At 43.8% G+C, this 25925-nt stretch overlaps 14 protein-coding genes across 14 annotated transcripts; 4 read left to right on the top strand and 10 right to left on the bottom strand.

Moving 5' to 3' along the window:
* Position 1: 1 nt before the first annotated feature.
* BYT42DRAFT_99353 (40S ribosomal protein S3) lies at positions 2-1257 on the bottom strand. The gene is made up of 3 exons (XM_051572928.1): positions 1039-1257; positions 564-894; positions 2-518 (listed from the first exon to the last, which is right to left on the bottom strand). The coding sequence occupies exons 1-3, from the start codon at positions 1075-1077 to the stop codon at positions 196-198; spliced, it is 693 nt and encodes a 230-aa protein (XP_051420277.1). The 5' UTR covers positions 1078-1257; the 3' UTR covers positions 2-195.
* A 1562-nt stretch (positions 1258-2819) lies between these two features.
* On the top strand, positions 2820-3601 carry BYT42DRAFT_583375 (uncharacterized protein). The gene has a single exon (XM_051569771.1). It carries the CDS (start codon positions 2939-2941, stop codon positions 3194-3196), a length of 258 nt encoding a protein of 85 aa, XP_051420276.1. The 5' UTR covers positions 2820-2938; the 3' UTR covers positions 3197-3601.
* Positions 3602-4236: 635 nt separating this feature from the next.
* On the top strand, positions 4237-5466 carry BYT42DRAFT_99138 (serine/threonine-protein kinase pef1). The gene is made up of 2 exons (XM_051572925.1): positions 4237-5332; positions 5404-5466. Exon 1 carries the CDS (start codon positions 4366-4368, stop codon positions 5284-5286), a length of 921 nt encoding a protein of 306 aa, XP_051420275.1. The 5' UTR covers positions 4237-4365; the 3' UTR covers positions 5287-5332; positions 5404-5466.
* Positions 5467-5783: 317 nt separating this feature from the next.
* Positions 5784-8157, bottom strand: BYT42DRAFT_99000 (T-complex protein 1 zeta subunit). The gene is made up of 7 exons (XM_051572924.1): positions 8076-8157; positions 7834-7974; positions 7702-7765; positions 7422-7616; positions 7004-7335; positions 6105-6905; positions 5784-6029 (listed from the first exon to the last, which is right to left on the bottom strand). Coding segments are annotated over exons 1-7 (1623 nt in total). The 5' UTR covers positions 8078-8157; the 3' UTR covers positions 5784-5941.
* Positions 8120-9130, bottom strand: BYT42DRAFT_583369 (uncharacterized protein). The gene is made up of 3 exons (XM_051569770.1): positions 8987-9130; positions 8882-8908; positions 8120-8816 (listed from the first exon to the last, which is right to left on the bottom strand). The coding sequence occupies exons 1-3, from the start codon at positions 9053-9055 to the stop codon at positions 8298-8300; spliced, it is 615 nt and encodes a 204-aa protein (XP_051420273.1). The 5' UTR covers positions 9056-9130; the 3' UTR covers positions 8120-8297.
* Positions 8990-9879, bottom strand: BYT42DRAFT_99234 (uncharacterized protein). The gene is made up of 2 exons (XM_051572926.1): positions 9216-9879; positions 8990-9138 (listed from the first exon to the last, which is right to left on the bottom strand). The coding sequence occupies exons 1-2, from the start codon at positions 9633-9635 to the stop codon at positions 9088-9090; spliced, it is 471 nt and encodes a 156-aa protein (XP_051420272.1). The 5' UTR covers positions 9636-9879; the 3' UTR covers positions 8990-9087.
* On the bottom strand, positions 9768-12010 carry BYT42DRAFT_617216 (uncharacterized protein; the record flags this gene model as incomplete). Its single annotated transcript, XM_051572160.1, has 11 exons — positions 9768-9914; positions 9974-10123; positions 10187-10271; positions 10352-10577; positions 10649-10825; positions 10885-11166; positions 11243-11315; positions 11379-11542; positions 11608-11672; positions 11745-11783; positions 11841-12010. 11 exons carry the CDS (start codon positions 12008-12010, stop codon positions 9768-9770), a joined length of 1578 nt encoding a protein of 525 aa, XP_051420271.1.
* A 254-nt stretch (positions 12011-12264) lies between these two features.
* BYT42DRAFT_583365 (Metalloenzyme, LuxS/M16 peptidase-like protein) lies at positions 12265-16808 on the bottom strand. Its single transcript, XM_051569769.1, has 12 exons — positions 16465-16808; positions 16295-16400; positions 16073-16231; positions 15771-15989; positions 15563-15675; positions 15229-15318; positions 14978-15143; positions 14505-14893; positions 14163-14413; positions 13981-14083; positions 13813-13923; positions 12265-13738 (listed from the first exon to the last, which is right to left on the bottom strand). The coding sequence occupies exons 1-12, from the start codon at positions 16672-16674 to the stop codon at positions 12413-12415; spliced, it is 3243 nt and encodes a 1080-aa protein (XP_051420270.1). The 5' UTR covers positions 16675-16808; the 3' UTR covers positions 12265-12412.
* A 2819-nt stretch (positions 16809-19627) lies between these two features.
* On the top strand, positions 19628-20686 carry BYT42DRAFT_583356 (uncharacterized protein). Its single transcript, XM_051569768.1, has 4 exons — positions 19628-19807; positions 19889-20002; positions 20089-20232; positions 20290-20686. The coding sequence occupies exons 1-4, from the start codon at positions 19744-19746 to the stop codon at positions 20598-20600; spliced, it is 633 nt and encodes a 210-aa protein (XP_051420269.1). The 5' UTR covers positions 19628-19743; the 3' UTR covers positions 20601-20686.
* A 92-nt stretch (positions 20687-20778) lies between these two features.
* BYT42DRAFT_520929 (26S protease regulatory subunit 8) lies at positions 20779-22553 on the bottom strand. The gene is made up of 5 exons (XM_051565275.1): positions 22264-22553; positions 22094-22191; positions 21736-22023; positions 21493-21656; positions 20779-21399 (listed from the first exon to the last, which is right to left on the bottom strand). Exons 1-5 carry the CDS (start codon positions 22391-22393, stop codon positions 20895-20897), a joined length of 1185 nt encoding a protein of 394 aa, XP_051420268.1. The 5' UTR covers positions 22394-22553; the 3' UTR covers positions 20779-20894.
* Positions 22111-23357, bottom strand: BYT42DRAFT_98825 (uncharacterized protein). The gene is made up of 3 exons (XM_051572922.1): positions 23041-23357; positions 22264-22961; positions 22111-22191 (listed from the first exon to the last, which is right to left on the bottom strand). Exons 1-2 carry the CDS (start codon positions 23226-23228, stop codon positions 22532-22534), a joined length of 618 nt encoding a protein of 205 aa, XP_051420267.1. The 5' UTR covers positions 23229-23357; the 3' UTR covers positions 22111-22191; positions 22264-22531.
* BYT42DRAFT_98894 (uncharacterized protein) lies at positions 23117-23876 on the bottom strand. The gene has a single exon (XM_051572923.1). The coding sequence runs from the start codon at positions 23632-23634 to the stop codon at positions 23221-23223; it is 414 nt and encodes a 137-aa protein (XP_051420266.1). The 5' UTR covers positions 23635-23876; the 3' UTR covers positions 23117-23220.
* A 225-nt stretch (positions 23877-24101) lies between these two features.
* On the bottom strand, positions 24102-24583 carry BYT42DRAFT_98807 (uncharacterized protein). Its single transcript, XM_051572921.1, has one exon. The coding sequence runs from the start codon at positions 24468-24470 to the stop codon at positions 24174-24176; it is 297 nt and encodes a 98-aa protein (XP_051420265.1). The 5' UTR covers positions 24471-24583; the 3' UTR covers positions 24102-24173.
* BYT42DRAFT_583350 (uncharacterized protein) lies at positions 24246-25518 on the top strand. Its single transcript, XM_051569767.1, has one exon. It carries the CDS (start codon positions 24697-24699, stop codon positions 25234-25236), a length of 540 nt encoding a protein of 179 aa, XP_051420264.1. The 5' UTR covers positions 24246-24696; the 3' UTR covers positions 25237-25518.
* The last annotated feature ends 407 nt before the right edge of the window (positions 25519-25925 follow it).

Genomic DNA, 25925 nt, shown 5'->3' with positions numbered 1-25925 from the left:
TTGACTGTTTCCTTTTTCTTTCCATTTGCTGCGAACAAAAACGATTCTGACATTTGGATCTTTTTTTTTATATCTTCTTTTTTCTTCTTTTGGAGTGTTATTTGATTCTACTGGTTTCCTTGTAATCACATTGAACAAAAAAAATTTACAAGCAGAGCGATAAAAGAAAGCCGTGGAAGTTGTTGGTTTTTTTTTTTACTGTTCAGCTGCAATGGGTTCGGCAGCAGGTGCGGCAGGAACACCAAAGTCCTGAGCAGAGGGTTCGGTAATGACGGATTCGTCCTTGGGTTCGAGGATGGTGACAATATCGGGAAGAGTCTGCTTGGGACCGTTGCGGCCGGTAGGATCGCTGTCCAACATGATCTTGACCTTGATACCGAGAACACCTTGACGCATCATGACGTGACGAACGGCGGTGGTGATGAAATCGCGGGTAGGCTGACCAGAGTGGATCATGAAACCGTCGCTGAACTTCATGGCCTTGGCACGAGCAGCACGGAGCTTGCCGGAAACGACAACTTCGCAACCCTTGGCACCGGATTCCATAACGAAACGAACGACACCGTAGCATGCACGACGAACAGCCAAACCATTGAGAAGTTTGAATTTGACGGATTCGCACTGAGCAATAGCGCAAAGACCACGGTTTTGCACACGTTCAGCATATAATTCGACCGAGTTTTCAGAGAATTTGAAACGCTTCTGAACGAGGAAGGTCAATTCTCTAATACGACGACCTTTTTCACCAAGAACGTTCTGAGTGTGAGTGGCACGGATGATGATCTCGGTACGGGCGGGGGTCACACGCACTTCCACACCGGCGTAACCGTCTTCGGCCAATTCGCGAGTGAAGAATTCGTTCAATTCGGCGTAAAACACACCATCAGCGACAAACTAAATTAATTAAAAACCACGAGCATTAGTATTGGCCATCCATGATATAGTTAGTAATGTGGGGAGGCTATGGATGTATCCTTCCTATTTTTATTTTCTCTCTAATTTCATCCACCACAAAAAAAACATGATCCATCCATCTACCTTTCTCTTCTTGGAGATCTGAACGGCGGCACCAGCCATGATGGATTGATGAGGAAAGAAAAGGATGGGAAAAAAAATCGAATTTCACCAACTCATTTCCCCAACTCACTCGTTCGACACATTCAGTGTGTATCCCCCCAGGCTGAATCCGCCCTCCAATTCAATTTCATTCTCCGCCGGACCGATTAGTGCGGGCATGATCAGGCCATCACCATCAATGCATCTTCATCAAGTGAATATTCGTCGTAGGCTGTCTTGAAAATACATTTTATTATAAGATTCATAAATGAGATTCGATTACCAAAATCACGTTAACCAAATCCATAATATCCTGGTGGCGCACTTCCGGTGTCTATATTGCATGTGACCACTCCCTGTACCATCACACGAAAGGTCAGTAAGAGCATATCCATAATGAGACATCGACTGTCCGTTTTTCAGTTGAATTGACGACGCTAGAGTGTGGATGGATAAAATGTAAAAACGTGTTTTTAAAAGTGATCAAGTGGGTCAACTTTCTTTATTGAGGACGTGTATCTTCTATATCCTGACATCCACTGTTTTACTCGCTGCACACCCTTTAGCATAGATTATTGTCTACTATCACTAAATTGAGCACTGTACACGCGAACACTGGTGAACCAATTGGGGTCAATTGGTCCAATGCTATGCACCATAACACTTTCATAAGGAGCCATGTCCAATATCTTTTCTGCTGTAAAAAAGCGATAGATCGTTAGATAGGCAAAGACCAACCATTGTATGTACGAATACTGTCGCCAATAAAACTTTGGATAGTCGCTTTTCCGATTCTCTACTGTATCACTGGGACTGATCCTCTTGAAAACAAGGCATAAGAGGGAAAAAAAAAAGATTTTCTTTTATCCAGACGGATCTCCGCAAATAACATGGGGGACAGCATGAATTGTGGCATGTTGAAAGGTGCTGGCTTGCAGTTTATGCCGCTGATCACACCCGTTCTCCCTATTGCGCCATGTATTAAGCATCCCTGTATTTACAATAGTGTTGTTCATCATCCAGATCATCGAATAACCAAGGGTTTCTGTCATGTCATCCCAATTAATACAACTGTTGAAGAACAGATAGTCTTCACCGCTCATAGTTTCATGCATACTCAATTTAGTGTATGTTTACCGGATATACCAATTTGTTATTATTCGATAAAAATGGTTGGCGATTACGCCTTTATATGATGGGTATTTGAGGCACGAAATCCATGACAAGATCAGGAAAAAAAAAAGGTGCGACATGTGTGAGAGCGACAGAGTAACAATGGCGCATGCATAAGGATGTTGATGGCTATTCATAGATTGACAAACGAGAATTTCAAGCAGGGATCCATGGTAAAACTTTAACAAACTGGAACGTTTCCATCATATCGGTGATAATTTATTATTGCCTTTCTTCTCATTATCCGTTAAATAAGTTGCTGCAAACAATGCTGTCTGATTGTTAATCTCATTGAGAAGTCAAAACATAGGATATAATAGTTTGGCCGCTCATTGCTGTCATCAATAGATTGCGGAAAAAGAGAATCAGTAACATAAAAAAACCAGCGATGTGACCTATTGATAAGCCGTTTTTTCCGAGGGTCATGGCTAAAGGAAACAAGGGTATTTTGAGACCCAGATGAGATGCACCTAAGAAAGGGGCACAGCAAAAGGAGGTGGGAAGGACCAGAAAAAAGGGGGGGAATCAAGGTGTGGAGGGAGAAAAAAAAAGAATAAACAGTGTGTCGAAGAAGAGACCGGCCCTGTTCCTCCTTATTACCTATATAAACATAATTATTGTGTGAAGACCGGGTGGCCCTTTTATTTCTTTCCAATCCCTCAATCGTTTTTTTGTCACGAAAGTAGATCCATAGAAACAAGTTCGCGTCATGGCAGATTATCACCGAAAAATGTCTTCACCTCGAATGATGGACGACCCTCAGGGCCGAGGAAGCGACTATGGCAATGGAGCATCGATGAAACGCGATGTATCCACCGCGACTTTACTGAGCCGGGAGCAACAACTACGAGAAGAAATCGCCAGATTGCGACGAGAAGAACAGGAGTTAAGAGACAAGGACAACTATATCAAGCAAAGCATCGTCTCCGTTAGAGAAAAATTGGCCGCCGAAAGAAGAGTCATCTAAATCCTATAGCCTTTTTTTTTAACAACTAATACAATCCCGCGCACCATGACCACCATTTATATCACATCATCCAACTCATCGAACCATAACAACAACAACAACCATATCGTCATTATAGTTGCTGGGCATGTCGATCCGTGATATTTTCCTTCTCTGTTATTTCCTGATTCCATTCTCTGCTATTTTTTTTTTCTTGTTCTTTTGTCATTCTGGTTTCATCCGATAGATGCGAATGTGTCTGTGTCTCTATACGTGCGTGAACGATAACGCTAATGTCACGCCATATATTTGTGTACGTGTGCATAGCCTTTCATTCTGCAATAAAAAAATTAGCGTCGCTGCTGTTATCGTTGTGAACTTTTTTTTTGAGGAGACGAGGCCAAGCATGTTGCTCTAGCAAAGCAGGGATCCTCCTATTTTCAGAGATGTATGCAGAAAAAGGGAAAAAAAAGAGATATCCCTTGCACTTTATTGCCACCTTGGATGAGCTGTCCTTCTAGAATAGCATGTCACCTGATTTGTTGTTACAATCGTTGCAACTTGATATTTTATGGATCTAACAGTCTATAAAGTAGGTTTTCAAATCAAGGTCAATTGATAACAAGGAATTGACAAACAAGATAAAAAGGTTCTCTTACGGTAATGAGGTCGACTTTCCTTATAACTAGGATATTACAATATGCATACAATTAAATGATAGAAAAGCAGGCTACATGACATACCACTGGAATGCTAATGAAAATAATGCGACAAGAATTGGGGAATACAATATGTCATTGCATATTGAATATCCAATGTAGCATATCCTATTACATGCTACTGCGCCATGCTGTAAAATGGTCATGCTTTTTTTTTTCGGTGGTGGTGCACGTATCGCAGCATATTTAGTGAAAATGGTGAACCAATCCATGGGAGCCAAGTTTGCATTTCTTCAATCTGATTGGTGAATCGAATTGGCGGGTCTGAAACTGGAAGACAGGAGCGTCCCTATTAAAAATTTCGGGCCGTTGACTCCGCTTTCCTTGGGCGGTTCAACCAACCACACACACTCTTGGCTCTGCCTCGTTTCTCAAAATTTTCCTTTTTTTCCCTTTATTTTCTCTTTTCTAAACCCCAAACCGTCTTCTCCCTTTTTTTTCTGAACCTTTTTCTTTTATTTTTTATACAAAATGGCCACTTCGTCTGCATTACCTCCGGAACAACGTTATCAACGGTTGGAGAAACTGGGTGAAGGCACTTACGCTACGGTGTACAAAGGCAAAAGTCGACTGACGGGCGATATTGTGGCTCTTAAAGAAATCAGTTTGAATGCAGATGAAGGTGCACCGTCGACGGCCATTCGCGAGATTTCGCTCATGAAGGAATTGAAGCATCCCAATATTGTTCAGCTCATTGACGTTATTCACACCGAGAACAAACTAATGCTTGTATTTGAATACATGGTTCAGGACCTGAAAAAATTCATGGATACTACGGCCAGGGCGACACACAATGTCCTGGATGTTCGAACGATCAAGTCATTCATGTACCAATTGCTCAAAGGGATTGCTTACTGTCACGAAAACCGCGTGCTGCATCGTGACCTCAAGCCGCAAAATTTGCTCATCAATAAACGTGGCGAACTGAAATTGGGCGATTTTGGCCTGGCGCGTGCTTTCGGCATTCCAGTCAATACCTTCTCCAACGAAGTGGTCACGCTGTGGTATCGTGCGCCAGACGTATTGCTGGGTTCACGCAACTACTCGACTTCCATTGATATCTGGTCAGCCGGATGCATCATGGCCGAAATGTACACGGGTCGGCCTCTTTTCCCGGGCACCGCCAACGATGATCAACTCCAGAAAATCTTCCGTATGCTCGGTACACCCACCGAACAAACGTGGCCTGGCATTTCCCAGTTGTCCGAATACAAGCCTACGCAAACCATCTACCCTCCTCAACACATCAACCAAGTGTTGCCTATGATCGATCCTGTCGGCATTGATTTATTACATCGTATGCTTCAATACCAACCTCACCTGAGAATATCCGCCGCCGATGCCTTGAATCATGCATACTTTAACGAAGTGCGATACGTACAGTTTGAATAGAAATATATCTTGGAACAAACCAAAAAAAAAGGACACATCACATAAAGTAAGCCCCCGTCTCACTCTCTCTCTTTCTCTTTTTTTTTTCATTTTATTGTTTTTACCACCGCGCTCTAGATCGTCATTTTCAAACATCACCTTGTTGTCTTTTTCTTTGATCTCGTCAATTTGTTCCCTTTGTCCCAGTCTTTTTTTTTTTTTTTTTGCTGCCGTTGTTTTTTGTAATGGAGTATGATGTTGATTCCGTTTTTTTTGTGTTAATTATGGAGAATTTACTTTTCTTTTTTCCAGTATGTACTGCACATGGATCTGCATTCGAAAAAACATACCAATGTACCATATCTCATCCACGTAATAACTGGGTTTCCGCTTTATTGTTTTTGTTGTGGTGATTGGTTTTTCATTGCACTCAGCCAATTCATTTGAAATGCATGAATTTTATTTTACAACGAATTTTTCCAGCAATGACACATCAAAAACAAAGTGGTAGAAAGAATGGGCTGTAGAGAATACACAGGAAACATTCAAAACAAGAACAAGATATAGACCAGATTTTTCAGATAAATGAAAACCATGTTTTTCCTCTCTCTCCTTTTTCTTTGCTTTTTTCTTTTTTTTTTTTTTTTAGTATGAAGTGATATCATCTAAGAAGAACCTATTGTCCGGGTTCAGGACCTCTCAGCGAGGTTCTACCTGCACGCATCATTTCATCGACAAGCAATAAATTGCTGGCAATAACCGAACTACAATAAATGAAATAACGTCAAGTCAGTACGTTGTAAAGAACATAAACTTGTTGTGGGATCTCCGCAGCTTACCATGAGTGCAACATATGACGGTGGACGCGGTAGTTGTTCCACACACCCTCCAATTGGGGATCCATGGTTTCGCCTGTTTTCAGGTCCACACCGACAATATGACCGTCCATGTGTTCTTCTTGCAATGCGACAATGACATCCTGAACGTCAAAACCGGCATTCTGAGCAAGCACCTTGGGAATCACCAATAAAGCGTCAGCAAAGGCTTGCACGCCCATCTTGGCACGACCCTTGACGGTCTTTTTGAATTCGGTCAAATGCTGTGAACACGCGACTTCAAAAGCACCGGCGCCTGCCACCACAGATCGGTCTTCAATGGCGTTCTTGACAGCGCGAAGACCGTCTCGCACGGCATCGTTGATTTGAGCAATGGTGTGAGGGTTGGGTCCCTTGATAAGGATGGTCACACTGTAGGGATCCTTAACTTCTTCCACAAAGGTATATTTTTCTTCACCCAAGACGTGCTCGTACACAAGACCGGCGTATCCCAATACTTCCGGGGATAAATCTTCCACCGAGTTTTGCGCCACACCACCACACACCAGTTGAAGACGTTCCATATTTCTTCTCTTGGCTCGGCGTAATGCAAAAATGTTGTTCTTAGCCAACAAATCCAGCGATAACGGATCAATACCCTTTTGATTGATAATGACAAAGCCCTTGTTCGCATTTTCGCCCGAGCACATGATGTTTTTGAATTCGACAATCTTGCGGATCTTGTCGTCCACGTGTTTGCGTTCACTTTCCACCAACTTTTCGCGTTGTTCAGGGGTCGAGTAAAAGAAACCGGAATTGATCTCACTAAAAAAAACATTCGTTTACGTCAGACAACTTTTGTCTTGGAGTCACCACCACAAAAAAAAAAAAAAAAAAAAAAAAAAAAAAAAAAAGATACGCACCTCTTTTCATATTCCAAGCTCACATTGAGAGTGAGAACAAAGGCATCAGTGACTTTCTTTGGCATATCAGGATGACGTGCACCGTGATCGAGGACCAAACCACGAATCAATCTGGATTCGGTATCGGAACGGTGCTGCATTTTCATGATTTCCACCATGTGAAGATCAATGGGTTCGCCTTCACGATGCACAGCAAGCACAGCATCCACCACAGCTTCGGTCAATGTATCGGCCAAAGCACGATGGACCTTGGTACGAAGCGAAGTACGTGCTACCGACACCAACAATTCACGATCGATTTCGGTCTTGTTGGTTTTGAAAGTCTCGAGGAACTGGCAACATAGAAAACGGAATTAAGATTTTTTTTTTGACACGACGAAAATTTTTTGACAGGCCCGAATGGGGGAATTATGCATACCTTGAGAGCTTCCTTTTTAGCGATATCGTAACCTTCGGTAATGACACGAGGATGAAGGCCTTCCGAAATATATCGTTCGGCCTGCTTGAGCAACTCTCCTACGAGCAATACAATCGACGTCGTACCGTCGCCTGTAATTTCATCTTGAGCCGTAGCTGCCTTGGCAATCATGGCAGCCGTAGGATGTTGAATTTGCTAAACGACCAATGATTACCATCATCAGTATTTTTCTTTTTCTCGGACTGGTTTCCACCTCGCCATCTCATTGCTAAAAACTTACCATTTCGCTGAGAAGTACTTTGCCGTCCTTTGTCAACTTGATGGCACCTGCACCGTCCACCAACCTAATGAAAAGAAGAATCATCAAAGTGTCAATAACGGGTATGTGACTGAGTGTGATAATCAAACGTACATCTTGATGGTGCCTCTAGGACCGAGATTGGATCGCAAGACATCCTGGAGACCGATAGCAGCTGTGATGTTCAACTGGAGTGCCTGTCCGCGTCGAGCGACATCCGAGTTGGGATTGATCAGTTGCAACGCAGATGATGCCCTATTGCAACAAAAGAATAAAACGAAAGGAAAAAGATAAGGGAAAGGATGAGCAAAGACGAACGAGATGACGCGCGTTGGGTCCAATATTCCACTTCTTACATTCTTGTCGGTGAGGAAAAAAAAAGTTTAAAAGGAAACCAAGAGAAAAAGGGCAGCCCCAGCCGCCCGCTCCAAAGTGTGCTTTATTTTCCACGTCACCTCCCCCTCCTATTTTTTCGCAACTCGGGAAAAGGGCGTTTCTGAAATTTTTTTTTTCTGCCCTCTTTTTTTTCACATCCCGCAAATCAATGCTTTTTCAACCCACTTGTTGCATTTTTTAATTCAGTTTTTGTTGTATTGGCACAATACCGCATTGGCATTGGCACAATCATCCGCCACAATACCAAAGTTCAACGTCATGAACAAGCACTGATTGTCTTGAAGACTGTACATGTCGCCGTTCCAAGTGCCAATCACCACCTTGGATACTCCGTTGACTTTGCCCATTTGCTTTTGGAAGGCCTGGAAACTGGCAAAACTGATATCACCCAACATGCCCTTATCAGCCTTGCAAAGTGCCTTGAGTCCCGTCGCATTCTTCTTTTCCACCGTCAAAATTTTGTACGATGTGCCTTGGACGTCAAACATATGCGCTGAAGGTGCATTGCTTGGCAACCGACTCGGTGCAGCCGTTGGCGCGCTGTTGTCCAGCAGCGAGCTCACAGTAGCCGTGGCCTCCACTGGGTCTTCCATGTTGATAGTGGTGGTGGACTTGGGCGATAGAGTGGGTGTTTCAGGTGATGCCATCGTCGTACTCGAAGCGATCTCCTCTGTTGGTGTCGTGCTGCTTGGTATCACCTGCTACATTGAGTTTGGTCATGCGTCAACTTTAGCGATGAATGACCATGCATCGCTGTATTATTTACCTTGTCTCTGAATCCGCAGATAGCAATCTGTCAACAGGAATAGAAACCATTAAATTGTCAGCGGGAGCCGTTTCAAATCAATAGTAAGTATGCAGGAAAAAGTACCTTTGCAACTTTACATGCTGGATCCGACTGCGGCAAACGTTTATAGCTGGTGTCACTATACCGGTACATTGTTAGCAAAAAGGAGGATGTCTTTTTTGTCCCTACTTTACTCCCAACGTACTCTGGAAATTGTATGCAGCCGATACCTGTGCCTAACGACGTGGATCAAAATTACAGTACGCATCAGTCGTTGCTGTCTTGTCAACCGAGCATGAAACTTTTAGTTTACCTTCTTCATCATCATCCACTCCCAATTGATTCTGCAGCGTGGAGTAATTTCAGCCATCGTATCAGTAACCCTTTCTGTACAGTGCTGAATGAATTCATAACTTACCACAATATAGGTTTCGTTGGAGGAAAGGAATCCAGAGGAGACTAGGAAATGAATCGAATTATCGAGGATGGTCAGACCGTTACTGTCTCTGTCGGGCGATTTGGTCATCAATTGTCCTCCGCAACCGTAGTAACAGGCTTCCTGAATTCGCGTTTCCGTGTCACCGTCATCCAATGATGCCAATGCGAATGTGTACTTTGTGTTACTGTCTTCGTTGTTGACCGCCGTAGCAAGGCATGCTCGCGCTCCTTCGCTCGTTTTCACCAGCACAAAAGTCAAAAGAGCAACCGCAGTCAATCCTTGTTTCAAAAACATGAACAGATTTTTGCACAGGAAAAAAAAAAGTGAAACGGAAGAGAGAGCAGTAGCCTCTATATTTTTTTATTTCAGTCACGGTGAATACCCTCCCCCCTCCTCCCCCAAAGAAAAAGACCAAGTTGTTAGTTTTCATTCTTCAAACAGAGGCAACAGGCCATTCTTGGTTACTTTGCCCATCGCATTCTTAGGCAGTTCAGCAACTGTTTTCAATCGGGTCGGGACTTTGTAACTCGCCAATCGTGCTTTTAGTACATTTCTCAAAGTGACAAGATCAAGCTACCATTGCTGCAATGAGTATCATCCCATTCATTTTCGAGTTTCAAGGCCGTTCTCACCTTTTTGCCAGTATCCATGACCACGACCGCCGCCACACGTTGGCCCCATTCAGGGTCAGGAATGCCAACCACGGCAGCATCATGAATGCCAAGATCACACGATAACAATTCCCGTTCGACTTCAAGCGCAGACACCTTTTCACCGCCACTCTGGATCACGATCAGTGTGCGTCAGTCATGCTGTACAATGCATTCTCACCGGTCCTCCTGTACCTTGATAATATCAATGCTAGCCCTCCCCAGAATCTGATAGTATCCCTTTTCCGATACCCTCATGGCCATGTCCCCTGTGATGAACCTAGGAACCAAAAAAAAAAAAAAAAAAAAAAAAAGCAATGGTTGGCGCCACAGCCATCAACCCGTTAGCAAGGGGCTTACCATCCATCGTCGGTGAATTCTTTACGTGTGGCTTCGGGTCGTTGCCAGTATTCCTTGAAGACATTACGACCCTTGATCTGCAGCATGCCCGGTACCTCCCGACTATCGGTTACGTTTTGGCCTGATTCATCCATCAAGCGCACGTGAACCCCTGGCAGTGGCATTCCAACCGTGCCCTCCACACGCTCGCCAAGATCATAGCCCTGACTAAGCGCCATACCAATTTCTACAACCAGACCCATGGGCTTCATTAAACCTCTTGTGCTTTTTGAGTTACCATGAAAGTAATGTTTTTACCTGTCATGCCATAACGTTCCAGCAACACTTGACCTGAACTAATTTTTCTCCATGTTTCGCGAAGCGGAGTCGGTAGAGAGGCTGATCCCGATACCATGAGTCGAAACTGTTGACAGGACGCTGAGCAGGATTGCTGGTCCTTGGGTTCCAATGACTTGTAATGCTGTATCAGTTTGGCTACCAATGGCATGTGAGTGCTTCAAGAAAGAATTTATGCAATCGATCAGGTAGCATACCATAAACGGTAGGTACGGACATGAACAAAGTGAGCAAGGGTGCCGTCTTTTGATATCCCTCCTGCCAACGAGACCATACTTGTGCTGCGTCGAATTTTTGATGCATTTCAACCGTGGCACCACAGTAGAGTGCGCATGTCAATGCATTGATAATGCCGTGGACGTGGTGAAGAGGCAAAATGTGATGAATGCGATCACTGGAGGACCAACGCCAAGCATCCACCAGCACACTGGCTTGCGCATCAATGGTACTGTGTGTCGTGACGGCACCTTTGGGTTTTCCTAATCCCACACCATTTTTGAGTCTTCTATGTTTTATAATGCGTGTCGGTTGACCTGTGGGTGTTTCACCTCTTACCTGTGGTCCCACTGGTGAAGATAATCAAAGCCGGTTTGTCCATATCCATGGGAAACCGTTCCGGGATCACAGGCTACACATCGAAACAATTCATTAACTCTACGGGAACTTGTTCATGCATTGACTCAAAAAATACCTTTTCCACATTGAAATCTTGATCTTCAAGTAACATGATATCCAAGCCATCAGTTCCCTTAACAAGCTCCTGAACACGATCCTTGAAAACCGAGTGACCAATGAAATGTGTAACTTGAGCCTCTTCCACGGCATATTGTTGTTCTGCCAAAGGATGGCTTGTGCCTTGATCCTTTGTATTTAAGCATATACTTCTTTACTGCAAAATAAAAGCCATTTAAGGAACTTACATAAAGGAACAGCTACACCTCCGGCTGCCCATGTTGCCCACTGACACACAACATATGCAAAACCGCTAATAAATGAAGGACCTACACATTAATAGACTCATTCGGTTTTCAAAAGTCGCAATGAATCAATACTTTACCTGGGACATAAAACGCCCACCCGTTCTCCTTTCAAGTCACTGCATAGATTGTGTCAGTTCATTTGGTCTTATGCATGGACCTCATTGTCGCTTTACCAACGATCCCGGAGTAACTGTTGTCTTAGTTTGGCTGCCGCGTAAACTAAGTCCCGGTACGAGTATGTTTTGCCCACTCGAACATCGTCCACAGCCGTCGCGTCCGTTTCGGCAAATTTACACGCATTCTTGAATAAAGGGATATCAGGCAAAGCCAAGCATGAAGTCATGATTGTAGTACAAATAGTCAAAGTGAAGAAAAAAGCGCAGATAAAGCGAATTTCACAGAAACACCAAAGGAGTCGGATATGAAAAACTCTCGGCGATTGAATCATCAGCCAATCCCAAAGCCGGTCTACTCACCACACCAGCATCACCTACGGCTGCTGCTGCCTGCATATCGCAACTGCAAGCTGAATTGCAAATCGTATTCCACCTCTAGATGGAAAGGTCGGTCGTTCCTGTAGTTTTTGTTAGCGTGTATGCTTTGACGTGCTTTATTGCATGTGACAGGAGGACTTGTCCACGGTTTATTATGGCAAAAGCATACAAGTATACAAAAAAGATAAAAAGCGATCATTATCTAAAGAGCAGCTACAGTGGGGTGACGGGAACAAGAAAAACAGAGTCTATTAAATACGGGAAAATAGAAAAAAGGATACAGCCGCGGCCGACAGTGGCATTTGATGTTTGAATTTAATCAAGTCAGTGATAATCACGTTGCCCGACGGTAATTGGGAGTGATCTCTTGTTGATACCACGGCATCTTCGGTGTCAGCCTGGCCGTTCTTTACGCTCACGGCGTCCTGGATAAGTTCTGTTTCTTTATCCTTTTCAAGTCCCGCGTCCACGGCCATTCTCTTCATGACGGCTTCGATATCGTCTTCATTGGCTTTGAGTTCGTCAGTCAGTAACTTTTGAAGAATAACGTCATTGGGCAATCCCGCGTAAAGATCTTTATCCACCGCTTTCTTCAACTCTTCCAGTGATAGTTTGCTGTGGATTCCCTGGGATGTCATGCACGTATGCAATGATTCCACGTTGAATTTAGGTTTTGTCGCCGGAGGCAATTTTTGCGATTGCATGTGAATTGATAATTTGCGGAACTTTGGGGACGAAGGATGGATATAGTCGTCGTAGAATGCTAGCAGCAATTCCTTGTCGATGTATGTCAGTTCGGCCACGTCCTTCTCCACATCGTCAAACTCATAGTACCCCGATTCGATGTCGCTCCAATACTTGGCTCCTTCTTGACCCATGTTTTTGAATTTCTCCTTCTTATCGTCGATTAGGGAGTTCACCTGCGACTTGTAATCGGTCTCGCTCATCTTGGCAATGGTGTCACGCAACGTGTCAAGGAACTCTTCCACGCGATTCTCCAGGTACACGGTATCCTTCTCACTCTGAATAATGAATCGGAGACCCATGGTGCCGGTGTGTCGTCGGATGCCACTAAACACGATATATCCTAGCTGTTCCCGCGTTCGTAACTGGTTAAAGCAAGGTTCCTGAGCAATTTGCGCCACCAGACTGAGACATGCGCGACGCGCGATATCGGTCACATCGCAAATTTGACAATAGTATTCAATGGCCGAATTCACATCATCGGGATCCTGCACCGCCAACTGGTACACAAACGAAGACCCTTCCGGAAGCACGAGACTGCGATGGCTAATAAACTGACTGGGCATCAGGGGACGCGGTGAAAGGATGGTTTCCACCATACGGAACATACTCGTGGCTTCTTCCTCCGTCAATGTACCGTGTACCAATCCCTCAATATGCAAATGCGAAAGAATATCGGAAGCAAACGTCATCACATCGTTTGGCGTGATTTCCTCCAATTCGGCCGCCAAGTCATCGTATTTCCACATCTTTTCCTTGATCGTATAAGACAAATAGTACGCCACATGTTGGAACGGTGGCTCCAGGAAAAAGTTTTGATAATTCCGTTTTGTCTACATCAATCGTTAGAATAATCGCCAGCAAACCAAACGCAGGGATTGTAGGTCTGGTAAGGTGGATAGTTTACCTGATCCTTGACCACATCAAACCGGTCCGGTTCAATGGAAAGCTCTTTCATACGTTGGACGACTTTTTCCAACAGAACAGCTAGTTTATCACTGTAGCCTCCAATGGTCAACTGTTTGAAACAGTGAGCTTTACCACACAATGATTTCGTCTCCTCTTCCCCACTTACCAGCACACCATTCGTGTCTTGACATAGGTAATACGAGAGACCGGCCACTTCGGCATTATATGAATATTCGGTCAGAGAATCGGCGAGTAAATTGACAAACATGCTAAAAACAAGCCAAACCAGTTATTCTCTTGGTTATTGACTACATATCATGGATGGGGGCTTGTTTCTGGTTTTCTTACGTTGTGATGACGGCATTGCGAGGTGTAGCGTAAGCCAGCGAATTTCGGAAAAGAATCCACACATTGGTTTTCGGCATCCAGAAAGTATCGTCCTGTTTGTGCCATAGACGCAGTGTCGGGGTTTCCTGAATCAGATTAGGTTTCCTCTGTTTCTCCTGGATCGACAATCGAGGCACCTCCAGTTGCGTGGGGATAAATTCATTGGTAAGAGGCAGTTTGAATGCATCGTTGGCTGATAAGTTGCCTAACACCTGTGTTGATTAAGCAAGGAAGAAAAAAGGAATAGCGTCAATAAGTAAGTTCGGCCGCAGTGCCACTGCCCCTTGCTATTCCAATGTTTACCTCTTTAAGATGAGCGCTCACAGGTAACACTTCATATTCGGTACCGTACCACCGTTCCACCTGAGTACATTTGATCCCATTGGGAAACTCTTGACTAGCCAAGGTCAAGCGAAAATTATCTGGTCTTAACAGTGCGATGTGGTCATGGATCAACTGGGGATCGTATTTTCGCAGCAGACCGGGGCTGCTCAATGTCCATTGAGGTGGTAATCCTTCCTGCATCTGATTCGTGAGCATGGAAGTGTACTGCGAAGGTGGATATTTCTCGCTGAATTTGAACTCAATGGCCGCCAACGATTGCACTTCATCAAAAATCCATTTCTGTACACCGCACTTTTTCAACATTTCGATGTACTGGAATATCGCTACCACGACATCCTCGTAATGTTCTACAACCCAGCCTCTTGATCAATATTTTGCCATTGTTTGTCTGTCTTTTTTTTGCGTCTCCTTTCTTTTTTTTTTGGTCTTACCTAAACCATCCTCCGTAAGATCGGCACTCACATGAAAGAAATCGAATCCGACAGCCCCCCAACATGTTCCTGAGCACAAAAAGGTAGCCCAGCCTTTCTTTTTGAGAAATGAAAGAATAGAACCTGGACCTTCATGACCAATCAAATGCGAAATATAATGCGCTGGCTAGAGGAAACGCGTCAATGCATGAATGAGATATGTGTGATCGTCGATATCGATAGATATTTTGGGATCGATTCAAGTGTTTTACCTGACTCTCATAATAGGAAGATTGATCCGGAAATGGGAAGGTGATGTCCAATGTACGATTGTGCTTGACGGATTTGACAAATATTTGTGACTAGTCATGCGGTCAATAACTCCCATTCTGTCCGTCCTCCTGGTTCTCCCAAAAATAAAAGACGACGACGAAGAAGAAGAAGAAGAAAAAAATGCAATCGTCGTGATAGTCTCCTTGCTGCACGCTTATTTTTTAAATAAAAGCGTCATGAAGGCCAGCCACCATGAAGGGTCACTCTCTCTCCGTCCTGCTTTCCGTGCGCCCTCGCCCACTCCTTACCACCCCATACGATCATTTTACTTACCATGACTTCCTTTTCAGTGAGTGGATGGCCATCAAAGCGAGGAATGGGGATATTCATGTTCTTGACGGCTGAAAACTTATCAACAACCCATGTTGTTAGTTGATCAAGTGATTCTGCATTCAGTGTTTCGGTTAGTCATTTGGCGAGGAAGAAAAAAAATCGATGTCGTACAAGGGCAAGACGAGCCCTTTTTTTTTCTGGGTCGTACCTTGGCCGAGCACGCACAGCTTCATGATATTGGCTGAATAGTAGGTTTCATGGAATTTCAAAAGTTCTTCTCGAATATCGACGCCCAATCGTTTGGGATTTTCCATCAAAGTCTCGAGATTGCCCGTTTCGAAATGACGCCAGGGATGGTTCGGGTTGCTCAACGTCTTTTCCACTTGCGCAATACGCCAACAGTCGGACTGCAGATTCTTTTTATGCTCTAATGAAAAATGAAAAAAAAAAAAAACCAGGTGAGGCACTTGTCCGACCCAATGCAACTGCCCTCTTTCCAGTCATTTTTACCTGAATCCACCGCGCGCAGTTCACGTTCGGTGCAACTGTCGGAGAACAGCGGATCAATGAAAAAATGGGCAAATCTATCCAATGCACCTTCCAGCCATTGATGTCCCACTTCAAAGTAATAGTTGGTATTCTCTGTTCCGGTCGAAGCATTCGCGTATCCTGGACGTTCAGACAGTCAATAAAAACTATTTTGTCTTGGGGGAACGACCTATTTTCGCCTACCGGAGTGTTCGGAGAGGTACGAATAGTAATCGTTCTCTTTGGGATATTTCTTGGTCCCCATAAACAGTAAATGTTCACAAAAGTGGGCTAATCCTTGCAATTGGTCCTAAAACACGCGATGCACATCAGTGATGTATAACCAAGGAGAGAGTCACAAACGACGGACTTACGGGATCACTTAGGTTACCAACGTGAACATCGAGTGCGGCACTGGCACGATCGGTGTCTGGATCACTGATAAGCAAAACTTCCAACTGGTTGGCGAGTCGGAGTAGACGATATTCTCGTTCATCCGTGGCAGGTTTTTCCAAAGGCAGAGAAAATACATGATGACTTGCATCAGCAGACGGGATCCAGTCCGTGGTGGAACAAGCAACCATGGCAATGAAAACAATAGCAAGAAAGAAAAGGGAAAAAAAAGAGGTACTTGAATAAATATACCGGCCCAAGCTCTGGCAGGAAAAAATATAAAAAAAAGAAAGCAGGAAAACTTGAATGGAAAAAAAACCCGGACACCGCGCAATATAATGACGAAAAAAAAAAAAAAAAAAAAAGGAAAGAAAAAAAAAACTTAATTTTTCTCAGTGCTGCGTACATCAGTGTTACGAGAATAACCGAACCAACCAACTGGGCGCGATACGTGTTAATGCTTTTCTTTTTTTCTCTTTGGCTGCATGATCGCCTCCTTTTACGGACCGATTAAATTCGATCGAGAGGTCATTTTTTCGTCTTTTTATCAATCCTAAATGCATTTCACAACAACTTTATGCCGCAGCCAACCACTGAACCACTCACCTTTCAATTTCAAAATGCAGCAGCATTTATACAAAGTTACATCGCTTTACGTGGGACTCGCGCCTTAGCCGCTGGACAAAAACACCAAATTTTTGTTTTACACGAGTCATCTGATTGCCTTGATAAATATGTCTCTGCATGAAAAGGAGGAAAAGGATAAGAGACAGACTGATGTTGCTTTGTCAATGACTCTTGGCGGGACGACATGAATTGGTGGCAGCATAGCGTACGCCGTTGACTATGAAATGGCAAAGCGCCCTCGATTAAGGTTTGGTTTTTTTTCAGGCACCTACTATCACGAATGTAACACGGTTGATCATTCAAAGTCGGGGATGCACCCTAAAAAACAAATCAGAGCCTATTTCTATAGATGGCAAAGATTTGATAGTGAGCAAGTGACGTTTCAGCTGACTCTATCCACAAAATATGCGCCACTTTCTTGTCGTACCACCCCAAAGCCGTTGAACGCTGCATGCTATATCCGAAATGCAAAAGAGAAAAATTTAAAAAAACGAACACTCAGATTACCGCAGTAGCGTTTGCAGCAATCAAGCAGATGTGATTGGCTTGCTCTGTCATTTGGCTTGGATGAGTCGATGATGCTGGTACCGGACATATTGAAGCGAGGTCGTATGACCTTTCTGAGCGAGATGGCTTCCTTTTACAATACGATGGTGTGACAGTGAGCGCTAAGGCCACACGGGTCCTCTGCACCCAGAAAGACGACCCGAAGATTCACCATTTTCACCACTACCTGAAAGGTCACCAACATGACCCCACCCCCGCCACTCGACGTGCTCGCGCGTTACTCGATTCAGCCTAGCCGAGTCAAAGTTCCACAAACATCTTGTACTTCATCAACCGACCGCCATTTTGTATGCATTTATTTATTTACGACTAAAATCAAACAACCTTGTTACCATGCAAATAACTGATGCCGGTGTCGCTTATTACATGATTGATTCCAATAAAAATATAGTTTAACCTGCACATTTCAGTGGTACGCATTGCATAAATAGAAATCCGTCGAGAGTAACTTTTGTAAACCTTTTTATTTTGGAGGGAGTTTCATATGACGCACATCAGACAAAGTCCGATTAAATGGATTGCAATTTCCGTCGCCTGCATGCCGCCATTCGAGATATTTTTCTTCCCGGCGCGACCATATTTTTTGAAGTTCATCACATGCACTTAATTGGTTGGTAACTGTTGCCCGTCACAGCAGAGCAAGAGACTCCGTCCATTACGAAGAAGTATATATACAATTTTAAAAACTCAGTTGATCTCTTGCTGATCGAAACAGCTTGCAAGCTTTGACATATTATTACTGCATAGCTCAAATTTACTGCTTCATGGTCACGCTGTACTCCTGGTATACTATGTAGTGTGGGCATTTACGCATTAAATACCACCCTCCGGAACTCGTCTCCGTTTCAAACTGAGAAAAACCATTAATTTGACCGTTGATTAATCGCCGTTGCTTGGACAACACAACCAGAAACGGATTTTCACTATCAAAGAGCTTCTCTGTACAGCTTAGAAATAAAATTCAAACAAAGGGGTGTGCTTTTGCAACGTAGCATAATTAACAATTGTCGGCCCGATTACCGAAGCGAACAACATAAACTCTGTAGAACTTTATAGTCTAGGCTAGCGACGTGTTCTTTACAGTTGTTGGCTGGCATTATTCATCAGAAATAGCACATACGACTACACATACCCACAAGCGTGGTACTCTTTTTTATTATCGGCACATTGAGCGGGAAAAGGGAACTCAGTTTCAGGTGTGGATAATCACTCCATTTTGCAACTCAACCACCAGCTGCAAAAATATTACACAACAAGAAGGTAGACTGCACGTGTTGTCACCACGCTCATTTTGTTGTTGTAGCGACTTGCCTACATCAATAATAAAGGGGAAATTCTTGTTCAGCTCGTGGTTTCGCGTCCATCTAAAATCATGGAACACACACTGACCGAACTTTTCAAAGTTGGTTCCGGGAAGCCCTTATTCCTGTTGCTTAATCGTTTATGATGGTCTGTTGACCTTAGATAGACTGAGCATAGGCAGTTATTGTGAAATGCTTTCAAACGGATCCAGTAACTGTAAGTATCTCCTTGCAACTCCGTGCGCTGATGAGCAGAAGAATATGGCGATGGTCGCTAATCTTTCGCTGACCACGGGGGCGGATCCAAGAGCTATATTTGGAAGTGATTAATCGAATCTTTATATATGGCTACCATTCCGTTACCTGGCAACGCGTACTACTGAAGCTAGATAGTATGGTGCCATGCGACGAGTCACAGCGGGTATTTGAACTAAAAACGTCTGCTGCCGAAAGAAGGTAGTGAACGTCTCCATAAATCGCGCGCCTTAAACAGAAATGTAACCAATGTAAAATTCAACGGCCCTCTCAGCAAGTTGTTGACATGATGTTTTGGCGCTCGATTGATACGTAAGGCCATACATTTTTCAAAGCAGCATGTGTTGATGATCGATGTCCGTTTTACTGCCGCCGATTGATATTTCGGCCGAAATTTTTTGGCTGGATCGAACATTCAATCTCCGCCACAGCGATTTGTCTTGACAAAACAATCGAGGTCACTGAATCCTGAAAGATTGCCAGATCAGCTATTCTCTGCTTGTTGATCCAATGGAAGCCAATAAGCGTGGCGTTGAATCATTAAAGTCAGTGCTGCTGGGCGCAACGGTTAGTGGTAAGTGATGGGCTTTCTCGACAGTAGAGATCCTTGACGTAAGAGACAGATTTGTTGATGCTTTTTTCCTTTTCCTTTTAGGCACGGCTGGCGCCGTAACCGGAGCCACTGTAGCTGTATTGAAGAATGCTCCTGTCCAACAATATACCATTGCCACAGGCATTAACTGTGGTATCTTTGGCGCTACCTTTTTCAGTAAGTTTTGGGTCGTGACGGCAATCGAACGGTTGGAAAGGAAATCGAAGCAAAAGAAAAATGGGTATTGATCTTGGCAAACATAGCTGTACGAGAGACATTCCTAACCTATCAGCGAAGCAAGAACCCTCATTTTGGACTAAAAGATTCACAAACCCGCGACATCGACGATTTGATCAGTAGCACCATGGCCGGTGTCACCACTGGCGGTCTGTTATCAGCGGTGGCCCGTAAGTTCTTTCGTCGATATTGGCCTCCTCTATGTGGTGACTAAGTAATGGGTGTAGGTGGTCCGCGTGGTGTGATTCCCGGTTCGATCATGTTTGGTATGATTTGTGCAGGATTGCAGGTTACTTATACGGCGGGCAATCGATGGCGACAGAACAAGATTTTGACCAGTGGCCATTTGGACGGTCCCGTGGACAAGCCCGTTAAGGAAAAGAAAAGCTTGTGGGACTATATCCCGATCCCCAAATGGTCACCTATTCGACCCATCAGCAGTGAAGAATACAACGAGCTTCTAGACACCAAATTGAAATCATTGGAGGAAGAGATTCGCACGATTGAAAAAGAAATCCGTGACAAACAAAAGAAATGAGCGCGATAAATATTTTGTTCTCCTTGTACATAATTACCCATCTTAGACGACATTTGGAATAAAAACAGAATCCTATTCATTCATTCATCTTCACATCATAACCTTGTCCTTTCTCATTCTTTCTTTCTCTTGATCAATGATCCATGCAAAAGGTGTTGAAATTGATCCTTTTTTTTTTCCGTCTCATGTTATTTTGGGAGTCATGCCTTGAATTTATTTGCGGATAAAAAAAAAAGGAAAGAAGTGTTCTTTCTCTAGAGTAATCATTTGAACAATGTGTTCTCTTTCCCGTTCTTACTTCCAGAGTTTCTTCAAACTGGTGTTGGCATCCGAATCTTTCTTCATGACCTTGGCGACCGCCATTTCGAAATCTTCTTGGGTAACATGGACACGTCGTTCACGCAGGGCAAACATACCGGCTTCCGTACACACACCCTTGACTTCCGCACCACTGCTGCCTGTCATGCGTTCGGCAATTTTGCGTAAATTGATTCCGCGTGTCAAATTCATCTTGCGCGAATGGATCTTTAGAATATCAGCTCGCGCGGCTTCGCTTGGCGGAGGGAACTCGATCTTGCGATCAATACGGCCTGGACGCAACAACGCAGCATCCAAAATATCAATACGATTCGTCGCCATGATCACCTTGATATTCTTTGTAGGTTCGAAACCATCCAACTGATTCAGCAATTCAAGCATCGTACGTTGTACTTCGGAATCACCGCCTCCACCACTTTCCATTCTCGCCGAACCAATTGAATCGATTTCATCCATGAAAATAATTGACGGTGCATGTTCTCTGTTAACGCCCAAGAAAAAAAAAATCAAGAAAGTGAGTACCAAGATTCCCAATTTTAACCATCTGGGCGATAAAAAAAATCAGGAGACGTACCTGGCCATAACAAACAGTTCACGCACCATTCGACTACCTTCACCAATATATTTCTGTACTAATTCGGAACCCGAGACACGGATGAAGCGACAATCGGTATGATGTGCCACAGCTCGAGCCAGTAAAGTTTTACCCGTACCAGGAGGACCATACAAAAGAACGCCCTAAAACAGTCAATTGTTTCCTACTGTCAGTATACTACAAACAAATGTCTCGTGGCAGGAGAGGTTACTGTTGTTTTACCTTGGGTTGAGCGATACCTAGTGATTCGAACAATTCGGGATGTTTTACGGGTAATTCAATGACTTCCTTGATTTCCTTGATTTGTTGTTCCAAACCACCGACCATTTCGTAAGTGGAATCAGGCACCTTCTCCACCATCATCAGCGACACCAGAGGATCGACCTTGTTGGGTAAGATTTTGTGAAGTTGATACGAATCGTTACGAAGAGCCACACGTGTCGTAGGCGTCAACTGTGCAATGTCAATACCGGAAGCAAGATCGACCACATATTTGCCTTCAGGATGAACCTAATAATAAAACCAAGATCATTAGTTTAGGGCCCTTTTCATCCCACGTTCCCCTTCCCAGCCAGCTTACCTTGACAAGAACTTTCTTCTTGCCCATCACTTTAACCACTTCGCCGACATACGAACCGGGTTCTTGCAAAAGCTGTAATTCTTCCTTCAAAAGACGAACTATTTTATTCCAGCAGATATTGATTAACGTTGATTACGCGCGTGTGGTTATGAAAAAGGGAACTAAGTTACCTTTGGCGTTGAGGGCATTGCGTTGTGCTTCCAAGCGTCTCAAATCTTGAGCTTTATCATTGATAATCAGCTCGCATTCTTCAATTTTAGCTTGATAATAAGATTTGATTCCTTCTTTTTTCGCAGGCATGGTCAATGAAGGGGAACTTAGATTGTGAAGATACGAAAAAAGACAGTGCGTAATTTCGAGCACTGTAAGCTGCTTACGACTACGTCAGCGCGGAGTACGAAAAAAGCCGAGTCATTAGGCAAATCAAATGAGGAAAATTTATTCCATTAGACTGCTCTCTTGGATGGTGGACATTTCCATGGTCGGTGACAGGGAAGAAGGGGGGTATTCACAATCATCCAAATGAAAAGGACGAGTGCTTCGAATTTTCACTTGTTCATATAAGCGCCGGCGGCAATCGGCGTGGTATCGATGGCCTCGCTCACAATCGCACTCTCCGAGTCCTTTGAGATAGCTGCATGTGTACGTCTGCGTACTGAGAAACACCATGGGCAACGCCTTAGTGAGTTGGTATTTTTCCTTGATCTGCAAGCTCACTTTGGTCTTTAGCTTCATCTTGTACTGTTGATGGTAATGTAAAGTGCTCGGTTCAGCGTGTGTAAATACGAGAACAACGTTCTCCCATACACCCGTGAATGGCTGGATTAATTCATGGAATATATTTAAGCTCGTAAAGATGGCATCGATACTATGCATACATACATACAGGGCTGAGCAATCAACATTACGTTTTTTCATCCATCGATGGTTTCCGTTATTTTTTATACCTGGATGTCATTTTGTAAACGAGGAAAATACAGTGAATGCCACCGCCTTGGTCGAGAGGTTGTTGAATCAAATCAATGAGCTGTTCACGGATCATTGGAAAGAACTCAGAGTCTCGTAACTGAGAGTCGCCAAATCCTGGCGTGTCAATGATCCGTACAGGGTATCCAAAGTCAGCTTTATTATGCATGTAAGGATGCAATGGAGCCCAAAAACACCGATGTTCTTGGATTTCTTTGGTTTGAGACTACGCAATGGGTTGTTTGCATTTTCATCATTGAAGAAAGCATCGATAAGGCTAGGTGCCGTAGAAAAATCCTTACTTTGACTGACGCCTTTTGTTTGAAAACTTCATAGCCCGCAATATCATTCAATAAACTCGACTTGCCATTACCGGTTTTGCCGAGCGCCATCAGGTTGATGCATTGAACGGCTTGGCTCATGTCAGGCTGAACCGATGGTTGGTGGCTCGGCCGTTGGGAACTGTGGCGCCACAGAACGGGCGATGCTGTAATTACGGCTGCGGGGCTGTGATTGTTTCGTACAGTGCCAGGATGGTCGTCCTCTGCATGGCAAGTGGATTCGGTCACCGTCATCACGATGAGGCTGGATGGCGGAGTGGCAAAAAACCGTTCAATGAAGAGAAAGACCCTTTTTTGGGTCGGCCTCTTGGTAAGCTTGGTGATTCACCAATCAACATGCGATATTGTATCCTTTCCGCGGATTCAAATAGCTGAATGTGAAATCCCCACATTTTTTCTTTGTCACCTCTTGCGCATGGGTTCTGTCATAATTGCTTCTTTTGGACACTCTTTCTCTGAACGAATTTTAACATCGTTTCATAAAAAATAAAATAAAACAGCGATGTTGTTGCTATGGCGTCATGTTAAAAAAAGAAAGGAGGTAAAACAACATCACAACCGTTGTGATATTTGGCTGTTCATGTAACGAGCCACATGCAATTCAACAGATGATCGATTAGAAGGAAAAAGAAAGGTAGCAAAGCCGGATGGCGAAAGAGGATGAAGCATCATGTTAGCCCTTTATTTTTTTCCAAGGGTGTAAGCTATTTGTGAAAGTCACTGGTGAGTTCCGCGGAAAGCGCCCGCTTTTTTAGCATTTTTTTGTTTGATCCTCACTTGTTTCTTAGTCGGCACGTTTTTTCCAATTCGTTAAAAATAGCGGCACTCCGCAGTTTTTTTTTCTTCTTTTTTGCATGTGCCTTTGATGCCAGGCTTCCGATTTCGGCCGTTGTGAGACTTGAATTTTGGCGCACACTATAAAAGCCCCGAATTGGAGTTTTCACTCTCTTCTTTCTACCCCCATAAAAAAATAATTCATCACTCTCGGACCACCACCACAACGAATCGACGAAGGAAGAAGAAAACCGCATCATCCTAAGAAGAAAGAGACACCCTTTCGTCCAAATCATACGATCGTCAGCAATAAAACAGCGCAGAGAGATAAAAGAGAGAGACACACTGTGGCACTAACGCCTCTTCAATGGATCGCAATCATTTATTATTACTGAATCGCACTTTCAACCGACTACTTTAACCACGACCCCACCCATCATCATCATTATCCCAGCATCAACAATAACATCTGTTTCTCCAGCATCATCATACTTTTTTTCTCATTTAACATAAATCACTATCATGCCCCTCTTTAATCGAAGCAATCCTCGTGCGCCTACTACGATTTTTGCCACCAGTACATTATCACCTCGTCAAATCGCCAATAAAGCGATAACCTTGGGATGCAAGAAACTGGACCGTGACGATAAACGAAGTCGGCCTCGCTATCACATGCGTGAACGTCTGTTACTGTGCAATACGATTGCCAAGGCCGAAGAAGTGCTAAATCAACGCACCCGGCGCACAAATCGTCGTGTTATGGCGGCCGAAGAAGATGATTCCGAATTTTCTATTGAAGAACACATGGAACATCAGAAACACCAGCAACTGCATCATCAGCATCATTCCGATGAACACTCGCCGTTGCGTTCATCTACGGCGGATGAAGACCAAGATACGACCATGGACGAGGCCACAAGTCCATCCAACCACAAAAATGATGCTGCACCTCCCTTCCTGATACCCTCGGCCGAGAATGCGCCCATCATACCTCGGGATTGCAGAATCATTGTGACTCACAACTCCATCTCCTCCGTTCCTATTGCCACCACCATCATCTAAATCCGTCAGCTTTCTTCCTACACCATCGTTTCCTACACTACTGTTTTTGTTTAAATAATTTGCTTATTTTTTTTCTCTCTGTAAATGTTATTTCTTTTGTTTGATTGTTTCTTGCGCTTCTTTTTTTATTTTATTTTTCTTACCGTGCGAATTTTCCCCGCGTCGGTTTTTATTTGACAGTGTTGTAATCTCTCGCCATATTTTGGTAAACAACATTGGTTTTTTTTTCTTTCTACAGCATAGCATTGCTCAATAAAATAAAAAAATTACCCAGATATGTGCAAATGGTTGCGTTTATGTCAGTGTTTGATCTTCTTATGGATTTTTTTTTTTATTTTTCTCACGGCATGGACAAACAGTGTGGAGTCAATATGCATTTCATTCCATGGAACCGACTTTGTCCGAATCTCATGGAAGGGGCTCCGTTTCCCGGTTGGATGCTTGGACAATGATCGGCTCGAACCAATAGGAATCCGACAAAATGCCTAACGTGCCTTTTCCCCCCTCCCCTTTCCCCTTTTTAGGACTGAAAATCGCTCTCTTTAATTTTCAACTGTGTAAAGTTGCATGATTATCCGAACACCCCTTGTTCAAACCAAGAAAAAAAAAAGATGATTCCATTGCATGACCCCTCAACTGTTGCCATTCACGTCGGATCATATTCAAAAGGATGACAAGTCGGTCGATCG

This window comes from Radiomyces spectabilis (genome assembly GCF_025331425.1).
Source record: "Radiomyces spectabilis strain NRRL 2753 chromosome Unknown BYT42scaffold_12, whole genome shotgun sequence".
In the NCBI taxonomy this organism is placed as follows: Eukaryota; Fungi; Mucoromycota; class Mucoromycetes; order Mucorales; family Radiomycetaceae; genus Radiomyces; species Radiomyces spectabilis.
Note: the sequence above shows the minus strand (reverse complement) of the source record. Positions and strands in the feature narration are given on the sequence as shown.